This window comes from Chinchilla lanigera, unplaced genomic scaffold (assembly GCF_000276665.1).
Source record: "Chinchilla lanigera isolate Chin_1 unplaced genomic scaffold, ChiLan1.0 scaffold00037, whole genome shotgun sequence".
In the NCBI taxonomy this organism is placed as follows: Eukaryota; Metazoa; Chordata; class Mammalia; order Rodentia; family Chinchillidae; genus Chinchilla; species Chinchilla lanigera.
The window spans coordinates 754,132-774,355 of NW_004955438.1; the positions used below are offsets into that span (position 1 = coordinate 754,132).

The window sequence follows — 20,224 nt, forward strand, 5'->3', positions numbered from 1 at the left end:
TGGAATGTGCGCGTCGCCGCGCCCCCTGCCCGCGCCCGCCAGCTGCGCGTCTCGGCTCCGGGTCCCGGACGTGCCGCGTCGCGTTAGAGAACTCGTCTCCCGGCGCCGGCCTTCCACCCGGGGGTCAGGACTCGCGCTCCAGCGGCCAGGGGTCCCCGCCGCCACGCCGCCCCTCGCGGCGCGCGCAGGTGTGAGCATACGGGGGTTTTGGAGAGGAATTTGCTCTCCTCAAAGCTGGGACCTGGGAGGTCCGTCGGCGTGGGCACCCTCCCTTTCCGTGGCCACGCGTCAGAACTGTCTGGCCTCAGTTTCTCTCCAACGTTCCTCCTTTCTGCCGTACTAGACTGCTGCTGGTCATTGTTCTCGTTGCCCGATGCGGGTGCTTTGTGAAGGCTGCCAAGCCGTGGTGGGCTCTTTTTATCCTGTTATTCAAAGAAAAGGCCTGGAAGGCTGACCCCGGACATCCCACCCCCTGGATCCTCACTTCAGGTTGATGCACTGATTTTTTTTCTTACCAAGTAGTATTTTATTATAAAGGAGCAACGCCCTGGTTTCTTAAAGGCGCCCTGCACTCGGCTTGGCCATGTGTTAACGCCGCAGCTGGTGTGTGGGCGGCCTCCTGTGAGCCACCCATTTTTCCCGCCATCTGATACGCGTCCTCCCACCCCCTTCGAGGATATTTAGGGATGCCAGTGGGAAAGAAGGTGACCACAGGTGGCAGCAGCAGTGCTGCCCCGACTGCCGCTGCCACAGCCACAGCCACCAGCGCTGCCCCTTCTGGGGTCAAGCGCTTGGAGACCAGTGAAGGGGCTTCAGCCCAGAGAGACGATGAGCCAGAGGAGGAAGGGGAAGAGGACCTGCGAGATGGAGGCGTCCCTTTCTTCGTCAACCGGGGTGGGCTCCCCATCGATGAGGCCACCTGGGAACGGATGTGGAAGCACGTCGCCAAGATCCACCCCGATGGAGAGAAGGTGGCGCAGCGGATCCGTGGAGCCACGGACCTGCCCAAGGTAAGGTGTGGGGTGAGGCAGGGGCATAAGCCACAGGATGAACTGGTGACCTTGGGACTAAGAGAGCAGACACTCTTCCTGTGGTGGATGGGGTAGGAGACCACTGATACCCTAAGATTTAGAGAGACAGACAGGTTACACTTGCTCAGAACCTGCGGCTGTTGAGGTCAGGCGATAAGAGAGGCTTTTCTGGGCCCGTATCCAGGAGGCGCTCCCCCATGACTTTATGGGCACCACCACAGACAGAATGAAAAACTCACAAGTGTGACTTGGCATCCTCTGGCTGATAACTTGCTAAGCCAGAAGACTAAGAAGACAAATGACTGAGGAGATACAGGGCTTTGTATGGTGAGAAAATATTTTCATGCGTTACCTTACTGAATGCTCCCCACCGTCTGGAAGTGCAGTTTGGACCCCCACTTTACAAATGAGAAAGGTCAAAACGCAAGTAGGGAAGTCAGAAGTTCCACAGCCTATAAGTGGCAGAGTTGGGGCCCATGGCCCAGTCTTTAGGCCCCAGCTCCACTGCTTTGTTGGACCCTAGATTCAGGGAAATTAAAAGTAAAGAAGAAAAAGAAACACAGAAGAGCAGAGTTAAATACTTTTCCCCATTGGTTGTTGCCATGTTGGTTATAACTTCTCCAGGACAGCAGCCCTTCAGTTGTGTGGCCAGTGAAGGCAGAGGCCGTGTCTCATTCATCTTTGTCCCCAAGGTCTGTGTGCCTGGCACAGATCAGGCACGGATGTGTGTTTGTTGCATGAAAGGGTGTTTGAGACTTTCTGTGCTATACAGTGCCATATGGAAATACTCGCCTGGTGGATTATTTAAAACATTGTGGGTAAGTCTGAGGAAGCAGCGTCCCGATGCAGAGCCCTTTGGACAGAGGACAGAGCACAGTGCTAGCTCTCACCTGCTCAGGTGAGAAGGGTGGGGGCTGGGGAGAATGGAGCTAGTGTGGCTTGGACATTAGACAAGTGGCCCTTTTTGTTTTTACCTGACTATTGGTAGAGCCATCAGGAAATAGCTCCTGCAAAAAGAAACTCAGAGGTTGAAGGTTGACCTCCTGCCTATATTTCCAGGGTCAATAAATGTAGATTAATTTGAATAGCTGCCTTATTTTTCTCTGTATTGACTTATAATTTATTTAGCTGGTTTCCTACAGTTGGGCACTGTTTCTAATATTCTTAAAATGAACACTGTGCTGAACATTCTAACATACATATTTTCGGATCCAGCTCTGATCCCCCTCCTTGCAGTAAATTCAAGCACCTACCTACCTAGAATGCATGAGGCCCTAGGTTGAGTCCCGGCACTACCAAAACCAAAAGAACAAGGGATGTGAACGTGTTTGAATCACTGCCATATGGGTGACCCTAGATAAGCCCCTTCAGCCTGAGCCACAGTTTTCTCATCTGTAACGTGGGGTTGATTGTGGGGAAGAGTAAAGGAAAAGCCGTATTTTCAAGCAACTGTGAAGCCTCAAGCAACACTGCTTATAGGTGTCCATTACCTTTTCTTCCGTGATGAGGAGGGGAACCTAGCTGTCATCATCTGTGCCATTGAGACCACAGTCACACGCTTGTCCCACATGAGCAAGCCGTCTTACTCATGTCTGAATCAGGCCGTAGAGTAGTGTGGATGGTTTCCTGCAGAACTGTCACCTCTCCTGACGACTAAAAGCATCAGTGAGCTCCCCACCAGCTGGTCAGTAGTGTCCTCTTGTCATCTTCCATCCTCGTGGATGGGAGAGTCACAGATGAAGGAGCGAAGCTGTTTGTAGGGGAGGAGGGAGTTGAGACAGGGGTACGGTAAGGCTTTGTGGCGGGCTTGGAAATTTTGAAACTTCCCCTCCTGAGGCCACGGGAAAAGTGTCTCAGAGAAATCGCATGAGTCTGTGTGAGTTTCCTCCCCTACCTCAGGCCAGAGTGGAGGGAGGCCCTTGGGGTTTGGGCAGTATAAGAGATTGGGGGACCTTGGAGAGAAGCAGCTGTTGGGTGCCAGACTTTGGGCTACCCCTTCCCAAGAGTCCCTGGCACTGGAGCTGACACAGAAGTATTTCTGCAGAGTTGCCCTTGGGGGGACCCAAGAAGGGTTTTGTTGGGACTGTGCAATGTTTTAAAAGACCGCTTGAGCCAAAAGTTAAAATTGGGAGATTTCTCATATAACCAGCCGGAGTATTGGCGTGGTTTCAGAAAATGAGAATATTTGGGAACAGAGAATCTGCAGTCCCACATGGCGGCTGGCAGCTGAGTAGGAGCTGCTCCCCCTCCCCTGGTTTGCCACAGCCCCCGGCATCCAAGCCCCCCTTTCCTATCATGTAACCTGCCTGACCCCTGAGGCAACTGAGTCCAGGCCCCCTGCAGGGCCTAGCATGATAAAAATAGCACTCTGGACTCCACCATAGTTCACATTCTTGCTCTCCCATGACTACTTAAGGGAGATAACACCCTCAGTTTCCTCAGCTGTAAGCATAATGGCAATGCCTACTTAAGAAGATGTTGAACAGAATTAGTGATGTAAGCTAGTGGTGCCTCATAAGGTAAGGATCTGTTAGATGTGTTACATGCCCAGTGCGCAGCAGACGACCCCATGAGCACTTTGGAGGAAGAGCCTCTACAGGGATGATGCCAATATGGCAAAAGGTCACAGTCTGGAAGGACCTGAAAGGCAATGGCTTCTGTTCCTTGCAAAAAATCTTTCCTTGCTCTTTCAAGCTACCACCATCGTTTCAAGGCTAGTCCCCTTACCCAAACCCGCTGCCAAAGGCGTAATGGTGGCTCTGGCCACCGAGGGCCTGCAGGATGGGAATGTGGACCTTGCCTCCAAAATCATCACATTGCTGGGGTCAGTGTGTGCTGACAGCATGTCTATTCTGGAGTAGGTTCTGCTCAACTATAGCGCATCTTGTGGCACATGTCCAGTGCAGGCTCTCCTGCCTTCCCTGGGCCTTCTTCCTGTGCCCAGAGGGACGGCTCCAGTGACAACTGCAGGCTGTCGGGTTCCTGGAGTAAGTGGTCCCCCTTGGCCTTGGTCATGCAGCAGGAGTTGTCTCTGAGATCACTCACTTTCGTGGTACCGTATGTAACCCCACTCCTCAACAGGGAGGAAATTTTAGCTGCCCCTGTTTCAGAGGTGGGAGTTGGAGCCCATCCCAAAGTGGGCCTGGTCATCTGAATGTACAGTCTCTCAAATGCTGTAAGTGAATGAGTGTGCGTGTAAATGAACGTGCTGCAAAAAAAGGTGGACCTCAGTCTGGGGTGAGGTGACACAAGCTTATCCTCAGTGGCAGTGACCCTTAAGGCCCTGCTTGGAAATCCCATAACTTTCATGACTTCCACAGAGCAGCGCTTCCTGGGCCCTTTGGATGGCAGACGACGATGATGTCTCGTGGGGACTGGCTGGCCCTGGCCCAGGCCTGGCTCTGCATGAGCTCAGCAAATGGTTTTGGCCCATAGCTCCCTTCCTGTCTGGCGCTCTTCACAGAGGCTGTGATCATGCTTCTCAAGATCCCTGGATCCCCAATTTATAGGCAGGGATGGTCCTGCCTCCATCTGAGGAGGTCAGGCGATGATGGATATGTGATGCTGGAATTCCTGTCATACCTGTCCCGCCTCCCCACCCGCATATCTTTGACCTAGGGCACCCTTCAAACCCTCCCAGACCCTTGGAGGGCTCTGGGGCCTGTTTGGCACAGGCTGCATAGACAGACAGGGAAAGCCCCCGTCTGTGGGCTTCTCCGTGGGTGGCTGTAAGCAGTGGCACCGTGGAAAGGAGGGGAGTGATGTAAAAGGGGAACTCGTTGCCTCCAGCCCAGGAGTGAGGTCAGCTGCTCCACCCTGCGGTTGCTAGGGACTGCCCAGACAGGAAGGAGAGGACTGTGGGGAGTGACGGCTGTCTGCACAGCTGCCATTCTGGACCAGGGCCCTGTCCTCCTGCATCTCTGCCCTTTGGAGGGAGGTATCTTTCAGACACTGTCTCATGTCCCCCTCCTATCAGCAGCACCCCAGACACAAGTGTGCGCTGATAACTGGTATGTCACTTCCCTTCCTGTCAGAACCAGGGCAGCCATGTAACTGGAAAGGCGGTGTCCTGGGGACTCAGCATCTCCAGCACTGGGTCTACCAACGGAAGGAGGAACATCCGGGTCCTTCCCTCCCTGCTCAGCCCACCCTGAGTTTGCCTGGGGCTCCTTGCTTCCCCTTCCTCTCACAAGCACCCCTATACTTGCAGGCCGACTCTTGGAGGCCTCTGTGTTGCTATGGGAGAGCTCTGTGTGGCCTTAGAGGGCCCTGTGGCAGCCAAGGGACAGTCAGTGGGATCTCTCCAGGGTGTTCTCATAGATGGCTGTTAAGGTGGGCCAGAGGGGAACCCAGAGGGGTGTGCTATGACCCTGGAAGTTTGTGGCTCCCCCAAGGATGTCTGTTCTGAAACCCCAAAGGACCCTAATTGTTGCATTTCTGGGACCTCTAGGCTTAATGATTTGTGAGGGCTCAGCCTTCCTGGCTGCAGAGGAGCCCACACCTGCACAGTGGCCTGCTTACTGGAGACTGCCTGATGGTTGGAGTCGACTGCTCCTCATCTGAGTCCCAGCAGCCTGGCAGCCACAGCCTGTGCCTTCCCACCTGACTCCTCCCCTTTCCCTAGACTCTGGCCTGGTGTTGGAAAGTCCCTTCCAGTGAGGACTGTCTGGTTACCTGTACTGCTTACAGGTAGAGTTGACAGGAATAGCCAGTTTTCAGAAGACCCCCAGGCCTCTATGCCTTTGTGAAACCCCTTCAAAGCCTCCAGGCTCCAGCAGGTGGAGCCGTAGCAAGACTGACCTATCAGAATACATCGCTTTGGCCTGCTGGCATACTCCTTGACAGTTCAGACTGGTGCTTTGGGAAGCCTGGCAAGTCTGCCCATGGTGCTGGGATGGGTAACACTTGCTGCTGAGGACATGTCCACCTTTCTTGGATAGCTCTCAGAGCCCAGGGCACCACCCTGCAAGGATAGGACACAGAGACAGCAAGTTCTAATCTAGCACTGGAACCACAGTGTATTCATCTGTTGTTACTATAATGAAACACCTGAGGCAGCTACTTAGGAAGAAAAGTGGTTTATTTAGCTCAGAGCTTTGGATGCTGAAAGACCACAGTCAGTTCAGCCTCTGGTGAAGGCCTGATGGTGGCAGATGGCATCATGGCTGGAACACAGGCGAGAGAAGGGAGGTCACATCCCTAAGAGGAAGCCAAGGCAAGGAGGAAGGGCCAGGTTTACTCCCTTTATGACAGCCAGGGAACAATTTTCATCTCTTCTGAGGCTCACCCCACATGACCTGGTGGACTCCCACTGAGACCCACGTGTTAAAAGCACCACACTGAGAACCAAGCCCCTAACAAACCACTTCCAAACCACAGCCCAGAGCAAACCCCAAACCCAAATGAACTTAACTCTGATACTGGGATTCTTGGTAAGCCTTGAAGTTAATTAATATTTAAAATTCAAAACAGTTGGTGAGTCAACTTGTGTTTTTCTAAAATTATTAAAGAAGCATAAAGTTGGAGCATCAACATAAGTTCCACGTCAGAAACGCCTGACATCAGGTGCTGGGGGGGCTGGGGCCCTGGCAGAAGGTTCCAGAAGGAAGGGCTGCCAGGGAAAGATGCTCAGGGTAGAAGGGAAGAAAAACTGTTTCCCCCAGGGTAGGCTTCATCCTGTGACTCAAGCCCTTTCTGTGTCCCCAGATTCCCATACCGAGTGTGCCTACTTTCCAGCCGTCTATGCCAGTCCCTGAGCGTCTGGAAGCCGTGCAGCGCTACATCAGGGAGCTGCAGTATCCTCTCTGGTCTGGGGCCGTGTCCTCTGGCTGGCTGGTGTGATGGACCCAAAGGCCAAGTGGGTTCATCTCAGACAAGGTTGGAGAGGAACCAGCCGCACCGCCTCCTCCTGCAACTCCAGAGACGCCATCTTCCCTGAGGCATCTCTGTGTTCCCTGCGGGGATCTTTTCTGGTCCAGCTTCGGGCTTTCCTTCGCCAGCCACCTCCTGCTGCCGTGTGTGACATGTGATGGGGCAGTGGAGGGAAATGGCTCCTGAGCTGGAGGACTGTGGTGGTCACTGTTGTTCCTCCAGCCTCAGCTGAGGGAGTGAGGATGCTGGTTTCATGAAGCTCTGGTTTTAAAGGTAGGGGGAGGACTAGGATATGATGTAGGTCAATGGCGGAGCTCCTGCCAAGCTTGCTTGAAGCCAGTCCTTGGTTTGATACCCAGCACTGCCCCCCCATATAAACGAACAAAAATGGAAGAAAAAGAGGATCTTATGCTCCAGGAGTCAACCTCCACATCTTGGGATTTTCTCCTGGTTCTTCACCTTTTTCTTCCCTAGCAGGAGGCCAGTTGCCCAGCCTGCCAAGAGCTGGTTCCCTGAGTCCAGATTGCCCATGACCCTGCGTAGGGTCCCTCCAGCCCCTGCAGCCCGCCCAGGGCTCTGTGTCCGTGGTCCTCAAATCTCCTGGCTGCAGATGGTGTCCCAGGTGAGAGGACTGGGTGCAGGTCCTGAGTCATGAGAGAGAGGCAGGCTGATGACTAGACAGAGGGCTTGGTCCCTGTCCCCACCAGTGGGGATGCTGTGGAGCAGGGCGGGGAGGGGTGGCTCAGGGGCACCTGACAGGGGTTGAGCCAGACCCCTTCTGCTCCAGCCTCTTTCACTTCCTTTTGCTTCCCCGCTGTTCGGAAATTCCAGGGCTGGCAGCCCTCTCAAAGCCTCCCATGAGAGGGAGGGAGCCCAGGGGAGAGCGATGGGGAGGAAGAGCAGGCACAGTAGCTGTGCCCTCCTTTCCTTCTGGGAGAACCAAGTCTGAAGCACCCTCCACAGTGTCTTACCATAAGCAAGCACTTTGTGAGGCCCTTATCTGGCCTGGACCCCTGGCAGTGCTAGGTCCAGGACAGGGGCAGGGCAGGGGAAAGGGACCCCCTTCTCCAGACCATACCAGGAAGTCCTTAACCAGCGCCTGCAGGTACAATCACACAGGGACGCAGTTCTTTGAAATTAAGAAGAGCAGACCTCTGACAGGGTAAGTATGAAGGGGCATGTCCTGCACCCCAGGCTCACATGCTCCTAGCTGGGTTGGATCCCCCGAGGAGCCCTGTGGTTTGCCTTTGAGTGGGTGCCGAGAAAGCCAGCCAGGGGGGCAGGAACACCTTGAGGCCCTGAGGAGGTCTGTTTACTTACTTACCCCTCTCAAAGCCCTGGGTGGAATCCAGCCTCCCTATCGCCCAAGCTATGTTCCTGTTGTCCAGTTGGTACAGTGTGCTGGGGGTGCACCCCAGCCTCCTCGAGGGTGGAAGAGTCCAGTTACCTTCCTGGGCAAGGCCAGGCCTGGGGTGGCATTTGGTGAGGAGGGAAGAGCCTGGCTTCCAGGACAGGCTGTGTTAAAATGGCCTGAATTCTAAATTCAAAAGCAGACAGGGAGGCCTAATGTCGTGGCTCATGCCTGTAATCCCAGCACTCGGGAGGCTGAGGCAGGAGGATCACTGGGAGTTTGAGGCCAGCTTGGGCTACAAAGTGAGTTCAAAGCTAGCCTGGACTACATAGTGAAGCACTGTCTCAAAAAGACCAAAAAAAAAAAAAAAAGAGGAAAGACTGGAGGTGTCTGCTCGAGGTCCATTTTTATTCAGTCTGCCAGGAAGCAGCTGTAGTCAATAGCAAGGGCTTGGGAAGAGCCATAGTTGGGTCAGGAGTGTCCACTGTGCTCTGAAGGGAAGAGGTCAGTGAAGGGCAGGGTCCCACCACCTCCCCACTGCCACTGGAGAAGGTCCCAGCACAAGGACCTTCTCTTCTCAAGGACCTGCTCCTATGCATGCTCCCCTCCCTGACAAGTCTTTGGGACAGGCAGGAGCCAGGCATGGGTGGAAGTGAAAGAAGGGACAGAGGGAGAGGGGGCTTATCAACAGTGGCTGCCTCTCCCACTCCCTCTGGCTCCAGACTGTGGGCAGCTTGGTGTGGAACTCTGTCCTCCCAACATTTCTGGTCCATCCTGCCCCGTCCTGACATTCCCTCATCGGAAGGGGCCGGAGTTGCTCTCCTTATAGCCCTCACTTTCCCACAGGCTGATGGACCTGGCCAAGGAAATGACCAAAGAGGCTCTGCCAATCAAATGCCTGGAAGCCGTGATCCTGGGAATGTATCCTTTCTCCCAGAGAGGGGGCCTGGCGGCTCCGGCTCTCTAGCCCTCAGCTTCCAGAAGGACTGGGTGGAATCTGGGGCTCTCTAGCTGCCAGCCTGGGGATTCAGTTCCCCCGTAGTCCTCGATTCTTCCTTCCCAGGCTTGCTGGGCAGCTCTTTCTGGAGTCCCGTGGACACAGGGACCTTGTCATAACCCTGAATCGGGGCACAACAGGAGCTGTTGTGCCATTTCCAAGAACCTGATGGAGAAGCAGGCAGGAGGCCCAGAGTTGGTGTGTCCAGGTCGTGTGATTTGTGGAGATGACGCACGGGGTCCTGGAAGCAGAACTGAGGGCTCTTTGCCCTCACATGAGGGCTTCTTTGCCCGCAAGGAGCAGAGGTGGGGCCCACAGCTGGGTCCGCAGGGTCGCCGGAGGGACAGACAAGTCCCCCGGAGGACTGCCTTCCCCTGGACCTGCAGTCAGAACAGCAACAGCACCTCAGCGTCAACCCTACTCTTTTTCTTTAGTTATTTTATCATAATTTGTGTGTGTGTGTGTGTGTGTGTGTGTGTGTGTGTGTGTATGCCGGGGATCGAACCCAGGGCCTTGTGCATGCAAGGCAAGAACTCTACCACTGAGCCACATCCCCAGCCCCTATCATAAAATATTTAAACAATACAGCTGGGACAGTACGATGAAACCCTGTGTACCCAGTACCTAGCTTCACCAGCTGAAAGCCAGTTGCATGTCATCTCTCCCTTCCCATACTGCCATCAGCTTTCAAACCTGGGGCAGGCAGCCCACCTGGCCCAGAGCTCAGAGGAGCAGATCAGGGGGTGGCAAGGAGTAAAGGGAAGGGAGTCTCATGGAACAAGGAGTCTGTTCCTGGGTCAGGTCCCAGGAGGAGAAGGTGAGGGTCAGAGATGAGAAGCACCCCCTCCAGGGCTGTGACCCCTGGTCCCCCTCCCACTTACATCTGCCTTAAATTAGCACACAGTGTCTGCGTGTGGGTGCCCTCTGCCCCCCAGCCCCCATTGCTGCCTCTGTGGTGGCCGTCATCTGCAACACGGCAGGCCCATTCCCAGGAGCTCTGTTCGTAGGGTCCTTTGCTGGTGTAAGCATGGGACCACCTGAGAGCTTCAGGCCACTGCCGTCACCCCTCCGAGGCCGTGCACCAAAATGAGGCTCCCAGCCTCTGACCAAATAGGTGCAGCTTCAGGCAGAAGCCTTGGAGCCCCCAGGCTGTGCAGGGTCATCTGGAGGCTTCTGAGGAAGAAAACAAGAGTGGCCCGCATGTGGGCAAGGGATCTTTCCCAGTGTCCCCACAGCTCCCTTGCTCATTGCACGCACAATGTACTCTGTGTTGCCCTGTCTTCTTTCCACTGCCTGTGCATTTCTTACATACTCGATCCCTGGTCACTGGCAAGGAATGAGGCTTAGTAAGCACTGTAGAATGCGTTTAGTACTGGAGGGGACATGATAAAGTCTCTGAAGGTACAAATGGATCAGACCATCCTGGGCTGGAAGCCTGGCTCTGCTGCTTACTGTGTATTCACCAAGCAAGTGCTAAGCTTCGGATCCTCCTCTGCCGGAGTGGGTAATGGCAGTACCTGTCACAGACGGAGTCATTAGGACAGTTAAGTGAGGTGTGTGCGGAGTACTTAACACAGTCTGCAGGTGGCACGTGCTGCGTGCTTTATCCATGTATCTTCTACCTATGTATTCAGGGATTCTTAGTAACTATTATAAGCCTGGCTCTGTGTTGGGCCCTGGAAAAACATCAAAGAACGTGAGAGCCAAGGTCTCTATCCTGAGAAGGTTTACATTCTAGTGAGGGAGAGAAAATAAGCAGGTAAACAACTCAGTAAAGGGCAGATTGTGCTGAGTGCTGTGGAGGAGCTAGAGGAGCAGAACAGAGTGAACAAGGCTGGCACAGTGGCTTGCTGCTATAATCCCAGCACTATGGAGGCTGAAGCAGGAGGACTGAGGTTAGGGCTGGCTTGGACTACACAGTGAGACCCTGCCTCAGAAATAGCAAAAACAAAACTTAAAAGAGCAAAGTCAGCTAAGCCTGAGGCCTGAAGAGGAGCCAGCCAGGGGAGGAGCACAGTGGCCATAGGTGGCAGCTGTTGCAGAGGGGCTCGGATAGGAGACCAGGCGGCTGGAGAGGGTGAGTAGGCTGAGCAAGTAGTCAGGGAGGTTGGCAGGGGCCTGGGGCCTGGCAGCACTGGCGTCCAGCCGTGGTCGTGAACTTGGTTCTGTTTGAAGGGCAGGGAGCGGACAGTGTGACGGGGAAGGGGGTGGTGGTGAGAGAAGAGACTGAACAGAATTGTCTGCATCTGTGAGGACATCGATGTGTGAAAGAAAGAAAACGTGAGGATATGTCTGTGAGGATGTGTGACTGAGGTGCAGGTGAGTGACAGGAAGGGATGGTGGCAGATGGACAAGGGGGCCGGTCTCAGCCCTGCCTCAACCTCAGACTTCTCACAGTCCTGCAGCTTGGAGCAGGGGACCTTGTTAGCTGCTATTTGGGGAGTCTTGCTTGATGTCACCACCACAGCCACAAGGCACAGGGAGCCCTGTTCCTAAAAGGCCACTTTACTGGACCCTCCTGTAACCAGGCCTGCTGCTAGAGGACAGGGAGTTGGAGATGAGCAAGCCGTGGTGTCTGCACTCAGGAGCTGTGGTTTAGGGTCTTGTTGGGTGCACGCACATCCCACAGTGGTGCCGTTTTACTCCTGGTACCCTGTGCTGGCCCTTCCTTAGCTCAGACTGACCACCAGTTACCTCACCAACAGCATGCCCACCCTGGAACGCTTCCCCATCAGCTTCAAGACCTACTTCTCAGGGAACTACTTCCACCACATTGTGCTGGGGGTGAACTTCGGGGGCCGCTACGGCGCCCTGGGCATGAGCCGGCGCGAGGACCTGATGTACAAGCCACCAGCCTTCCGCACACTCAGCGAGCTCGTGCTGGACTACGAGGCCGCCTACGGTCGCTGCTGGCACGTGCTGAAGAAGGTGAAGCTGGGCCAGTGCGTGTCACATGACCCGCACAGCGTGGAGCAGATTGAGTGGAAGCACTCAGTCCTGGACGTGGAGCGGCTGGGCCGAGAGGACTTCCGCAAAGAACTGGAGCGCCATGCCCGAGACATGCGCCTCAAGGTCAGGATCAGCCAACAAGGTCAAGGGGACTGTCCCTTCCCCTTGAGGTCCTACCTCCCTGATCTCACCCTGTGCCCCACCTAGCAGAGGTGGTGTGAGGATAGAGAACAAGGACTTTGGGAGTTTCCCTTAGCAGTCTTTATTTATTGTTGAGGCCACCCCACAGGTGGGCATTCTGGGGCAGCTCCGGAAGGAGGAAGTGGGTCCCTGGGTTTGCAGGGTGGTGGGTCTCGGGCGGTGGAGAAGGGGTAGTTTATGGTACTCCAGATCAGGGAACTAGAGTGAAGATCAAGTGGTGGGAAATCCTGGCCCATTGTGGGGCAAAGTAGGATGGGGTGGTGCTTCTCTTCTGCTGTTTCTCCTTTGCATCCTGACTCCAACCCAACCTCCAGCTTGCAATAAAGGACCAGGTAGAGGTCAGATGAAGAGGAAAGTTAGACAGTGAGCATGGTGGCTTTTTCCCTCCCCCCACTCACCCCCACAGATTAAATGTCTGTGAATTTGGGAGTTTTGTTGGGCTTAAGGAGCTGGCCTCCAGAGCCTTTGAGCAGACAGAATTTGGGCTCCCTTGGGTCCCTCTGGGCTGGAAGTGCCTTCCATTGCTCAGGTCTGCTACTCTGTGGCCCTGCCCAAGACAGCCGCAGCACATTCCTGTCCCGTTTCTCTCAACAGCCCCAAGAGGCCAGCAGGCAGGTGGTTGGTGGTAGGACCATTTCCAGGGTAGGAAACCAGAGACTCGCTCACAGGCAATGAGAGTCAGATGGGACAGAGCTCAACCTCCTGAGGCTTGTCCCAAGTGCCTGTGGTGTGCCAGGGGGGTTATAAGAACTAGGGATCCGGGCTGGGGATTTAGCTCAGCGGCAAAAGCGCCTGCCTGACAAGCGCAAGGTCGTGAGTTCGGTTCCCGGTACCGGAGAAAAACCAACAACAAAAAAAAAAAAAAAAAAAAAAAGAACTAGGGATCCTTCATCCCTACCAGCCCCCTAGGCCAAACTTTGTGGGCTGACACTAACCTCCCCAGGATAGAAACAGGGTGCAGCAAGCCTGCATTAGCAAAGGGCTGCTCTCTCTTCTGAGTTAGTCCTCCCCATCAGCTCTGGGGCACCCGGTACCCTGGCTCTTGCTGCTGGTAGTTTTGTGTCTCTAAAGCCACAGATTGGATCTGGAGTAGGAACCAACACTTACCTTTTCTTGAGCACTGCCATTCCCAACCTATTCAGCTCTAAGGAGTCCCCATGTCATGTGCGGCCCTCCAGTTCCCCATGGGATAGTCCATGTTTGGGAAACTGAAGCCATGCTGATCGTGTTGCATAGAGGATAACTCATTGTTTTTCTCAGTCAGACCACTCAATCAGTCTGACTTCTCTTTGGCTTAAGATAAGCAGTGCACTCTTGGGGTTGGTAGGATCCCAAAGCTCAGACGTGGGCCACTTGCCCACCTAGCACATGTACCCTGCATGGGTAAGTGAGTCTTTTCTCAGGGGTGTTTTACAGTCTTATAACGGCCCAGTGATTGTGAGGAGCTGCTGGCTGCAGCTTTAGTGCCTGGGGGAAGTAGATTTGGAAAAACTGGGAGAGGGAGCGTATTGCCTGAGGCTTCCTGGCCTGCCCACGGGCGCTTCTAGTGATTGGCGGCTCCCAGCGGCAGGTCTCCAGGCCTCTGGGGCAGCCCTGGAGTGTGCTTTCATTCCTTCCACCCCTAGATTGGCAAAGGAACGGGCCCTCCCTCTCCCACCAAGGACCGGAAGAGGGATGTTTCCTCCCCACAGCGGGCGCAGTCCAGCCCCCACCGCAGGAACAGTCGCAGTGAAAGACGGTGAGCAATGAGATTGCCCCTGGGGTGAGGGGCAGTGAAAGGCTTTCCCCTCTGCTGTCTTCTGGATGCCTCTCTTCAGCTCTCCCTTCTCTCTCCCATCCATCTCTGCTCTGCTCCCCACCAAGGGAAGTGACGTGGGGTGGTAGGTGAAATGTTATGTTGACATTGCCCATAGCGATGCAGTGCCATTTCCCCAAAGCAAACACTTCTTAGCTGGTCCTGACCATCCTGTGCCAGACCAGCAGGCTCCAAATGAAAGTCTGAGGCAGGCAGCAGAATGGGCTATGTGGGAACGGGGATGGGAGTTCTGCAGCAGTTTCCTGGGGAGGGTTTGATCATGACCTGTGGATCTCTGTAGCTACGGGAAATGGCTTTGAACACAGCTTTTGCCCCCAGGCATCTGTGGGTTATGTCTATGTCTAGATGGCAAAAATTGCCATTAAAATATAAGGCCTCTGGCTCTGATTTTGGCTCTTGCTTTAAATATAAATGTCAACCAGGAGCCACCTCTCTGGTATGAATTCAGGGGTACTGAGCAGACCTCTGGCATCAAAGCCTCCATCACTGTTGACTTTGATATAGGAAGTTTTTTTGTCACAGACTCCCCAGGTAGATTTATACTTTAAGCTATTACCTACCACCCGCCGTGGGATTAGTTAACCTCCACCAAGGAACAAGAGCCTCATGAGAGCAGGAACCACATTTGGGAAGCACAGGGTGGCCAGCTTCCAGAAACGCACTGTGTTCATCCTCAGCTGCCAGCCACTTGGAGAAGAGTGCTGGGAGCCAGTCTACCTCCTCCGTCTCCCTGACCCCCCTCCTGTTTGCTCTTCCTGCAGGCCCTCGGGTGAGAAGAAGCCTTCAGAGCCCAAAGCCATGCCAGACCTCAATGGGTACCAGATCCGAGTGTGAGGGTGAAAGCTAGCACCCCCAGCCTCCTGCTTCTAGAGACCAGGACCCACTTGCTGGAACTAGCTGTGCTCGCACTGTTGGGCAGGGTGCGAGGGACCACAGGAAGGGTGTGTGGCAGCTCAGCCTCATGCTGCTCCCCTCCCACTGAGCCAAGGCCCTAACTTTGGGCCAAGAGGCAGTATTTTGCTTGGGGTGTTTAGCAGTGAAGTTTAAGATGTTTGGGGATAAAAAGACACATGGATGTGCTGGTAGCCAGAAGGGCACTGTGTAAAGAACTGAGAGCCATGGGGCTGAGGGAGGACAGCTTGGTACTGCAGCCTTAGCACCTCTCTGGGATTTGAGTGTCCTATGGGCTATTTCTGGGTCCCACCAGCCTGTGGGAGGGTCTGGGGTGGGGGGGTTGAGGTATTTTTCCAATTAGGCAGATGCTCTGGCAGAATCTTGACCCAGGGAAAGGGAAGCAGGGTAGGAATCATCCTGACAAAAGTCTGTGTAGGTCTTAATCAGGAGCTTGGTGCAAGCCTCATCTGCTCAAGAGTAGGGAGACGGCCCAAGCCATGGTAGCCACATAAGCAGTACTGAGCCTGCCTATGCTACAGCCAGCAGGGGGCTGGGCTGTAGAAAAGCTGGGAGAGGACCCTGGGTGAGGGGGTCCCAGATCCCTAACAAGGTCTGCTGGCTCATCCCACTCTTGCCTGTTGCAGCAGCCTAGGGGGCTCCCTGCAGAGGGTTTAGGCTTTGCAGAAAACTGGGTAATGGGGCCAGCACTGGGGGTTGAGCAGACAGAACAGTTTGGGAGCTGTGGCTGGACACAGGATGATGGGGTGGGACCCTCAGGCCTGGGTCTTTCTCCCAGCAGTGCCAGGAGTGTCCCCTGCTGCTTCCTCTTCTAGATACCTCTGCCCGAGACCCACTGCCCTGCATAAGCAACCCATTTAGGATGGGGTTACAGTGAAGGTTAGGCCCACCATGTTTGGCACTTTGGAGCCCTATGGGGGAGAGCTGGAACAAATGGAGTCATTCACGTCCTGCCCATCAGGCAAGAGCTCCCTGGTGGGGGAAAGTGAGAGGATGTAGAGATTGGCAAGCTCAAGGAAAGGTTCTGGGGTTCAGTTAACAGGGACGTGTAGGGCAGGGGTGCAGTGTGGCCACCCCGGAGAACAGAGCCTGAGAACTGGGGATGTAAGTGAGGAAGGGATGTGGAGCGGGGCTAGGATCAGGAGGCCTTGGGAGGAGTGAGTTCCCAGCAGCATAGAAGGCTACTTGTCAGGAAGTGGGAGGATTCAGGTTGAAGGCAGCTGGATGAGGTGGCCATTAAGGGTTTTACTTTACCAGGAGGCTGTGAGTCAGTCAGGACCCTGTCAGTAAGGCTGCAGGGGGACCGGCGGCCTGGATAAGGGACTGGAGGCCTGGATAAGGGACCAGAACTAAGACTGTAAACTCAAATGCCTACAGGGCCCACAAGTGATCAAGAGGTGGGTGGCAGGGCTGGGCGGGGACTGTGGCACACTCAAGAGGGCATACCCCATTAAAGGGGCTGCCATCTCTCAGTTCCAGGCCCTGTGCAGCCAGATTGTCTGGTTTTTCAAAAGCCAAAACTCTGCATTTGTATGAAATCTGACTTTCAAGGGTTGATGATTTATTTTTAAAAATGTGAAAACCCAGTATAGGTAAAAGAATGCCAGTGTGCAATCTGTGGTGTAGAGAGCCTGTGCTGGGAGGAGTCCGCTGCGATGCTGTGTAGCGGAAAGTGACAGTTCTGAGCTCCCCAGAGTCAAGGGGGGTCCCTGGCAGCTGAGGCTCCCAGAGTGGCAGAAATGGTCCAGCTTTCCTCATACCGGGAGATGGCTGGGCCTGGGAGCAGAGGAAGGAGGAAGGACGCCTTTGCTGATGAGAGTGCTTGCAGGGAAGGCACCGGAGGCTGGCAGGCAGCTCCTCAGACCAGCAGCCCTTGGCCCAGAGCCAGGCCCAGTAGGGCTAGCCAGAGCCACCCTGGGAGGCCCGCTGGTCAGTCCCTTATCTCAGCCAGTTTGAGGAGTCAGTGGGCCCTGGGAAGGTACCTAACCTGCCCTGAGGCTGCACCCTGGCCAGAACAATGAGGGTCATGGTGAGCTGAGTCACTATCCCATCTCAGCTTGCAGAGTGGTCCCTTTTCCCACATTTACACAGGACAGATGGCCACCTTCAGAGCTCCTTTCTGGTTCTGGTTCTGGTTCTGGTTCTGGTTGCAGCTGCTCATCCACAGGCAGGCTGTGGGAACTTCCAGGAAGTGACAGGGTATGGAGAGAAACGAGGAGGAGCCAGCAGGTGGAATCAGTGGACATGGAGGCGGCTGTTCCTGGTCCCAGAGCCCCCGGGGCTGCCCTAGGCTCCTGAGCCGTGGGAGAAGGAAGCAGAGTGGAGCCCTAACCCTGCTCGCTGTCTGGGGAGGAAGCTGACCCTCGCTGTAACCCCCGGGCGCTCACCCTTCCTGAGCTGAGACCTCAGGCCTGTGGAGGCCACCACAGGCCACAGCGGTGCTTTTTAATTTATTTTTAACTGTTTCTCATATGTAGCAACCCTCCTCCACTCCTGGGCTGTTTACACGGGCTCTGCTCTCGGGCTGGCCTGGCTGCGAGGTTTCTGGGGAGGCAGAGAGGCAGGGACTTTGGGGCTTTAGTCACCACCCATGGTATCACCTCATCTCACTTCCTGTGAGGGACAGAGGCCTGGCTGATGGGACCCCGCTCCCCGTGACTCGGGACTGCCTTCAAGCTCCTCTTCCCCTGGGGTGGGGACTGCTGGCTGAGTAGGAGTCAAGGTGAGGTCAGAGAAAGCTGCTGGTAGAGGTGGCCAGGGTAGTGGGTATTGCAGGGTCTTGCCAAAGCTTGGCTCCCTGTGCCGGGTGTCGGGGTCAGAACACTGGGAAGCTGGCTCCAGCGAGCCTTCCCCTCTGCCTGACTGCCAGTCCTCTCCCTCCATGGCCTCACACTCATCCGTCATGCCAGCCACCCCATCCTTACACAGGCATGGCCAAGTGTGGAAAGCAGCAGCACTCTGGTCCCTGTGGGCAATGATACAGCGTAGGGCCACGGTACCAAGGAGCACAAAGAGCGCAGAAGTTGACTGATTTCTAGCCCTTTTGTCATCTCAGGCTCTGCTTCTTCCAGCTTGGGCTTGACTTTGGCTCCGGGAGTCAATGAAACTCTAGCTGGTAGAGTGCCCAGAGGCCCACGTGCGTGTATACCTGCTTTCCTGCCTGGGGTGCATACTGGCTTAGCTGCGGCAGCATCACTGGCCTGCCCTCTGCCTTGTGTCCCTGACCGTGGGATGCAGGATGGTCATGCTGCACCCATTTGCTGATGGTGTAAAGGGCAGATGGCATGCTCTGGAGGGGTGGGGGTCTGCTCTGCCAGGTACCACAGCTTCCTACCCGCTTCCCCAGGCAGGCAGGACTGCCACGGTGCTAGCTGCAGGGCCCTCATTGTGACCACCTCGGTGCTCCAGGGTCTCCAGTTGCCTATTTTCAAGTCTGACAAGAGAGGAGAGATCTGGGTGTTCTTGGCCATGGCCTGGTGATGATGGACAACTCCCCCCGACACACAGCTTTGTGTTTGGCTATTGTGTTGTCCTAGACATTTTCCCTGTCCTCATATCAGTATTTGCCCCTCCCTTTCACTCTCACATTTTGTTTCATTCCTGTCCTTACTTTCCCCCTGAATGAATAAAGTCTCTCCAGCTCCAGCTGTGTGGGCTGGACAGAAATCACAACATGAAGCCCTGTCTCCTTTCCCTCGGCAGCTGGGGCCCAAGCCCACCACACCCCGACAGGTGTCAGCCCCACTGGCTGTAAAAAGAACCTGAACAGAGGTGAGCGGAGCCTGAAACCTGTGAACATTCAGGATAGAACATTCTCAGGCTGCCCAGGCCACTCAGGTTTTACTCTACTCTGGGAGCAGATCTCTCTTGGGCCATATTGAGGCTCCTTCCACCTCATACAGAGGTTTGGGCCCCAAGTCTGCCCCTAGGATGTATCAGCAGCCAGGAAACCATAGCAGCAGGGATCTAAAGTCTCTTCTTGTCAGTTCCTGGTCTCTAGCTTTGGAAGACACCTCTGCATCCACCCACAACCCCTTCTCCACTGTCCCTCTTGCTCTGGACCTCTTCTACATGTTGACAAGCCCAAACATTGAAACAAGACTCACACGGGAAGTATCCCTTAAAACCCCAAAATGTTTTTCAGCTCTAACCTTTCTTCCCCATGTTTTTACTCTCCATTCAGCTTAGGAGCAAACCCAGACCTGTAAGATTTCCTATTTTTTATCCCAGCCAACAAATACCCACACACACACTCAAAACCCTAGCCGCAAGTACAGGGTAGTACAACTCATTTTCAGTGGTGTGGTGGGGACTGGGGCTTGGGGAAGGCCTGCAGTGGGGAGGAGGAAAGGCTGGCTGTGGGAATCCATGGACATCCTGACTATGCCATTAAGTAGAGGCAGTTTTGTTGAAGGCTCATTTAAACCCAGCTAAAAACGACACCCCAAAAAGCCTTTCCAGCAAGGTAGCTAGAATTTGTGAATACCTTAGGTTGTACAGCCTTCCATAAAGGGAGCGCTGTCATTTACACATTTAAGCCCAGCTAACAACGAGGGGCCCGGTGGGCAAGTTTTGATGAGACAACCTGCACACGGAGTGCCCTGGGGATACTCCTGAGAGGGAGTGCTGGGGCAAGCCTTTGTGTTTTGAGCCCAGTAGGCTCACTGTGGACACTGCTGGGCCACCCTCTTAGCATGCAGAAGTGTCACTGCAGACTTAGGAGGATCAGAACTAACTTCCTGGGGAGAGGTTTTTTTATTCCCTGCTGCCCCGGTTCTCAGGCTCACAGCAGTGAAGAGCTGAGTCCAGTGTCCAGTTCAGGCACATGAACTGGGGTGTAAATTGGGTTGGACCCTTGGATGCAGACAACACTTCTTCAGAGCCCTGAAGGTGAAGAGACTACACTACCACCCCTATCTGGCAGGACGTGGCATTTTTACTGCTACTGGGAAGCAGTTAAACCCCAAACTAAGCAGATTGGCCCAGACACAGACTGTCTGGTAATCCTTGGGTTTGCCAGTCTGGGGACCAGCTGTTGAGGCCTGGTGGGCGGTGAAGATGGGGCACCTCAGGTCAGCTGGAGTGCTAGCTCTCGA

General features: G+C 54.7%; 1 protein-coding gene across 3 annotated transcripts in view; it reads left to right on the top strand.

Annotated features, from left to right (window-relative positions):
* The window catches only part of Vash1 (vasohibin 1), a 19,546-nt gene extending 740 nt beyond the window's left edge, over positions 1-18,806 (top strand). The window contains exons 1-9 of one of the 3 annotated variants that reach the window (XM_013517179.1): positions 95-188; positions 344-489; positions 685-1,010; positions 6,738-6,826; positions 8,005-8,064; positions 9,100-9,174; positions 11,941-12,322; positions 14,026-14,138; positions 14,978-18,806. In XM_013517179.1, coding sequence (XP_013372633.1) covers positions 687-1,010; positions 6,738-6,826; positions 8,005-8,064; positions 9,100-9,174; positions 11,941-12,322; positions 14,026-14,138; positions 14,978-15,050 — 1,116 coding nt within the window. In that variant the 5' untranslated portion in view covers positions 95-188; positions 344-489; positions 685-686 and the 3' untranslated portion in view covers positions 15,051-18,806. Of the gene's footprint in view, positions 1-94; positions 189-343; positions 490-684; positions 1,011-6,737; positions 6,827-8,004; positions 8,065-9,099; positions 9,175-11,940; positions 12,323-14,025; positions 14,139-14,977 lie in introns of those variants that run through there. The other 2 variants (XM_013517178.1, XM_013517177.1) reach the window with 2 other exon arrangements.
* The last annotated feature ends 1,418 nt before the right edge of the window (positions 18,807-20,224 follow it).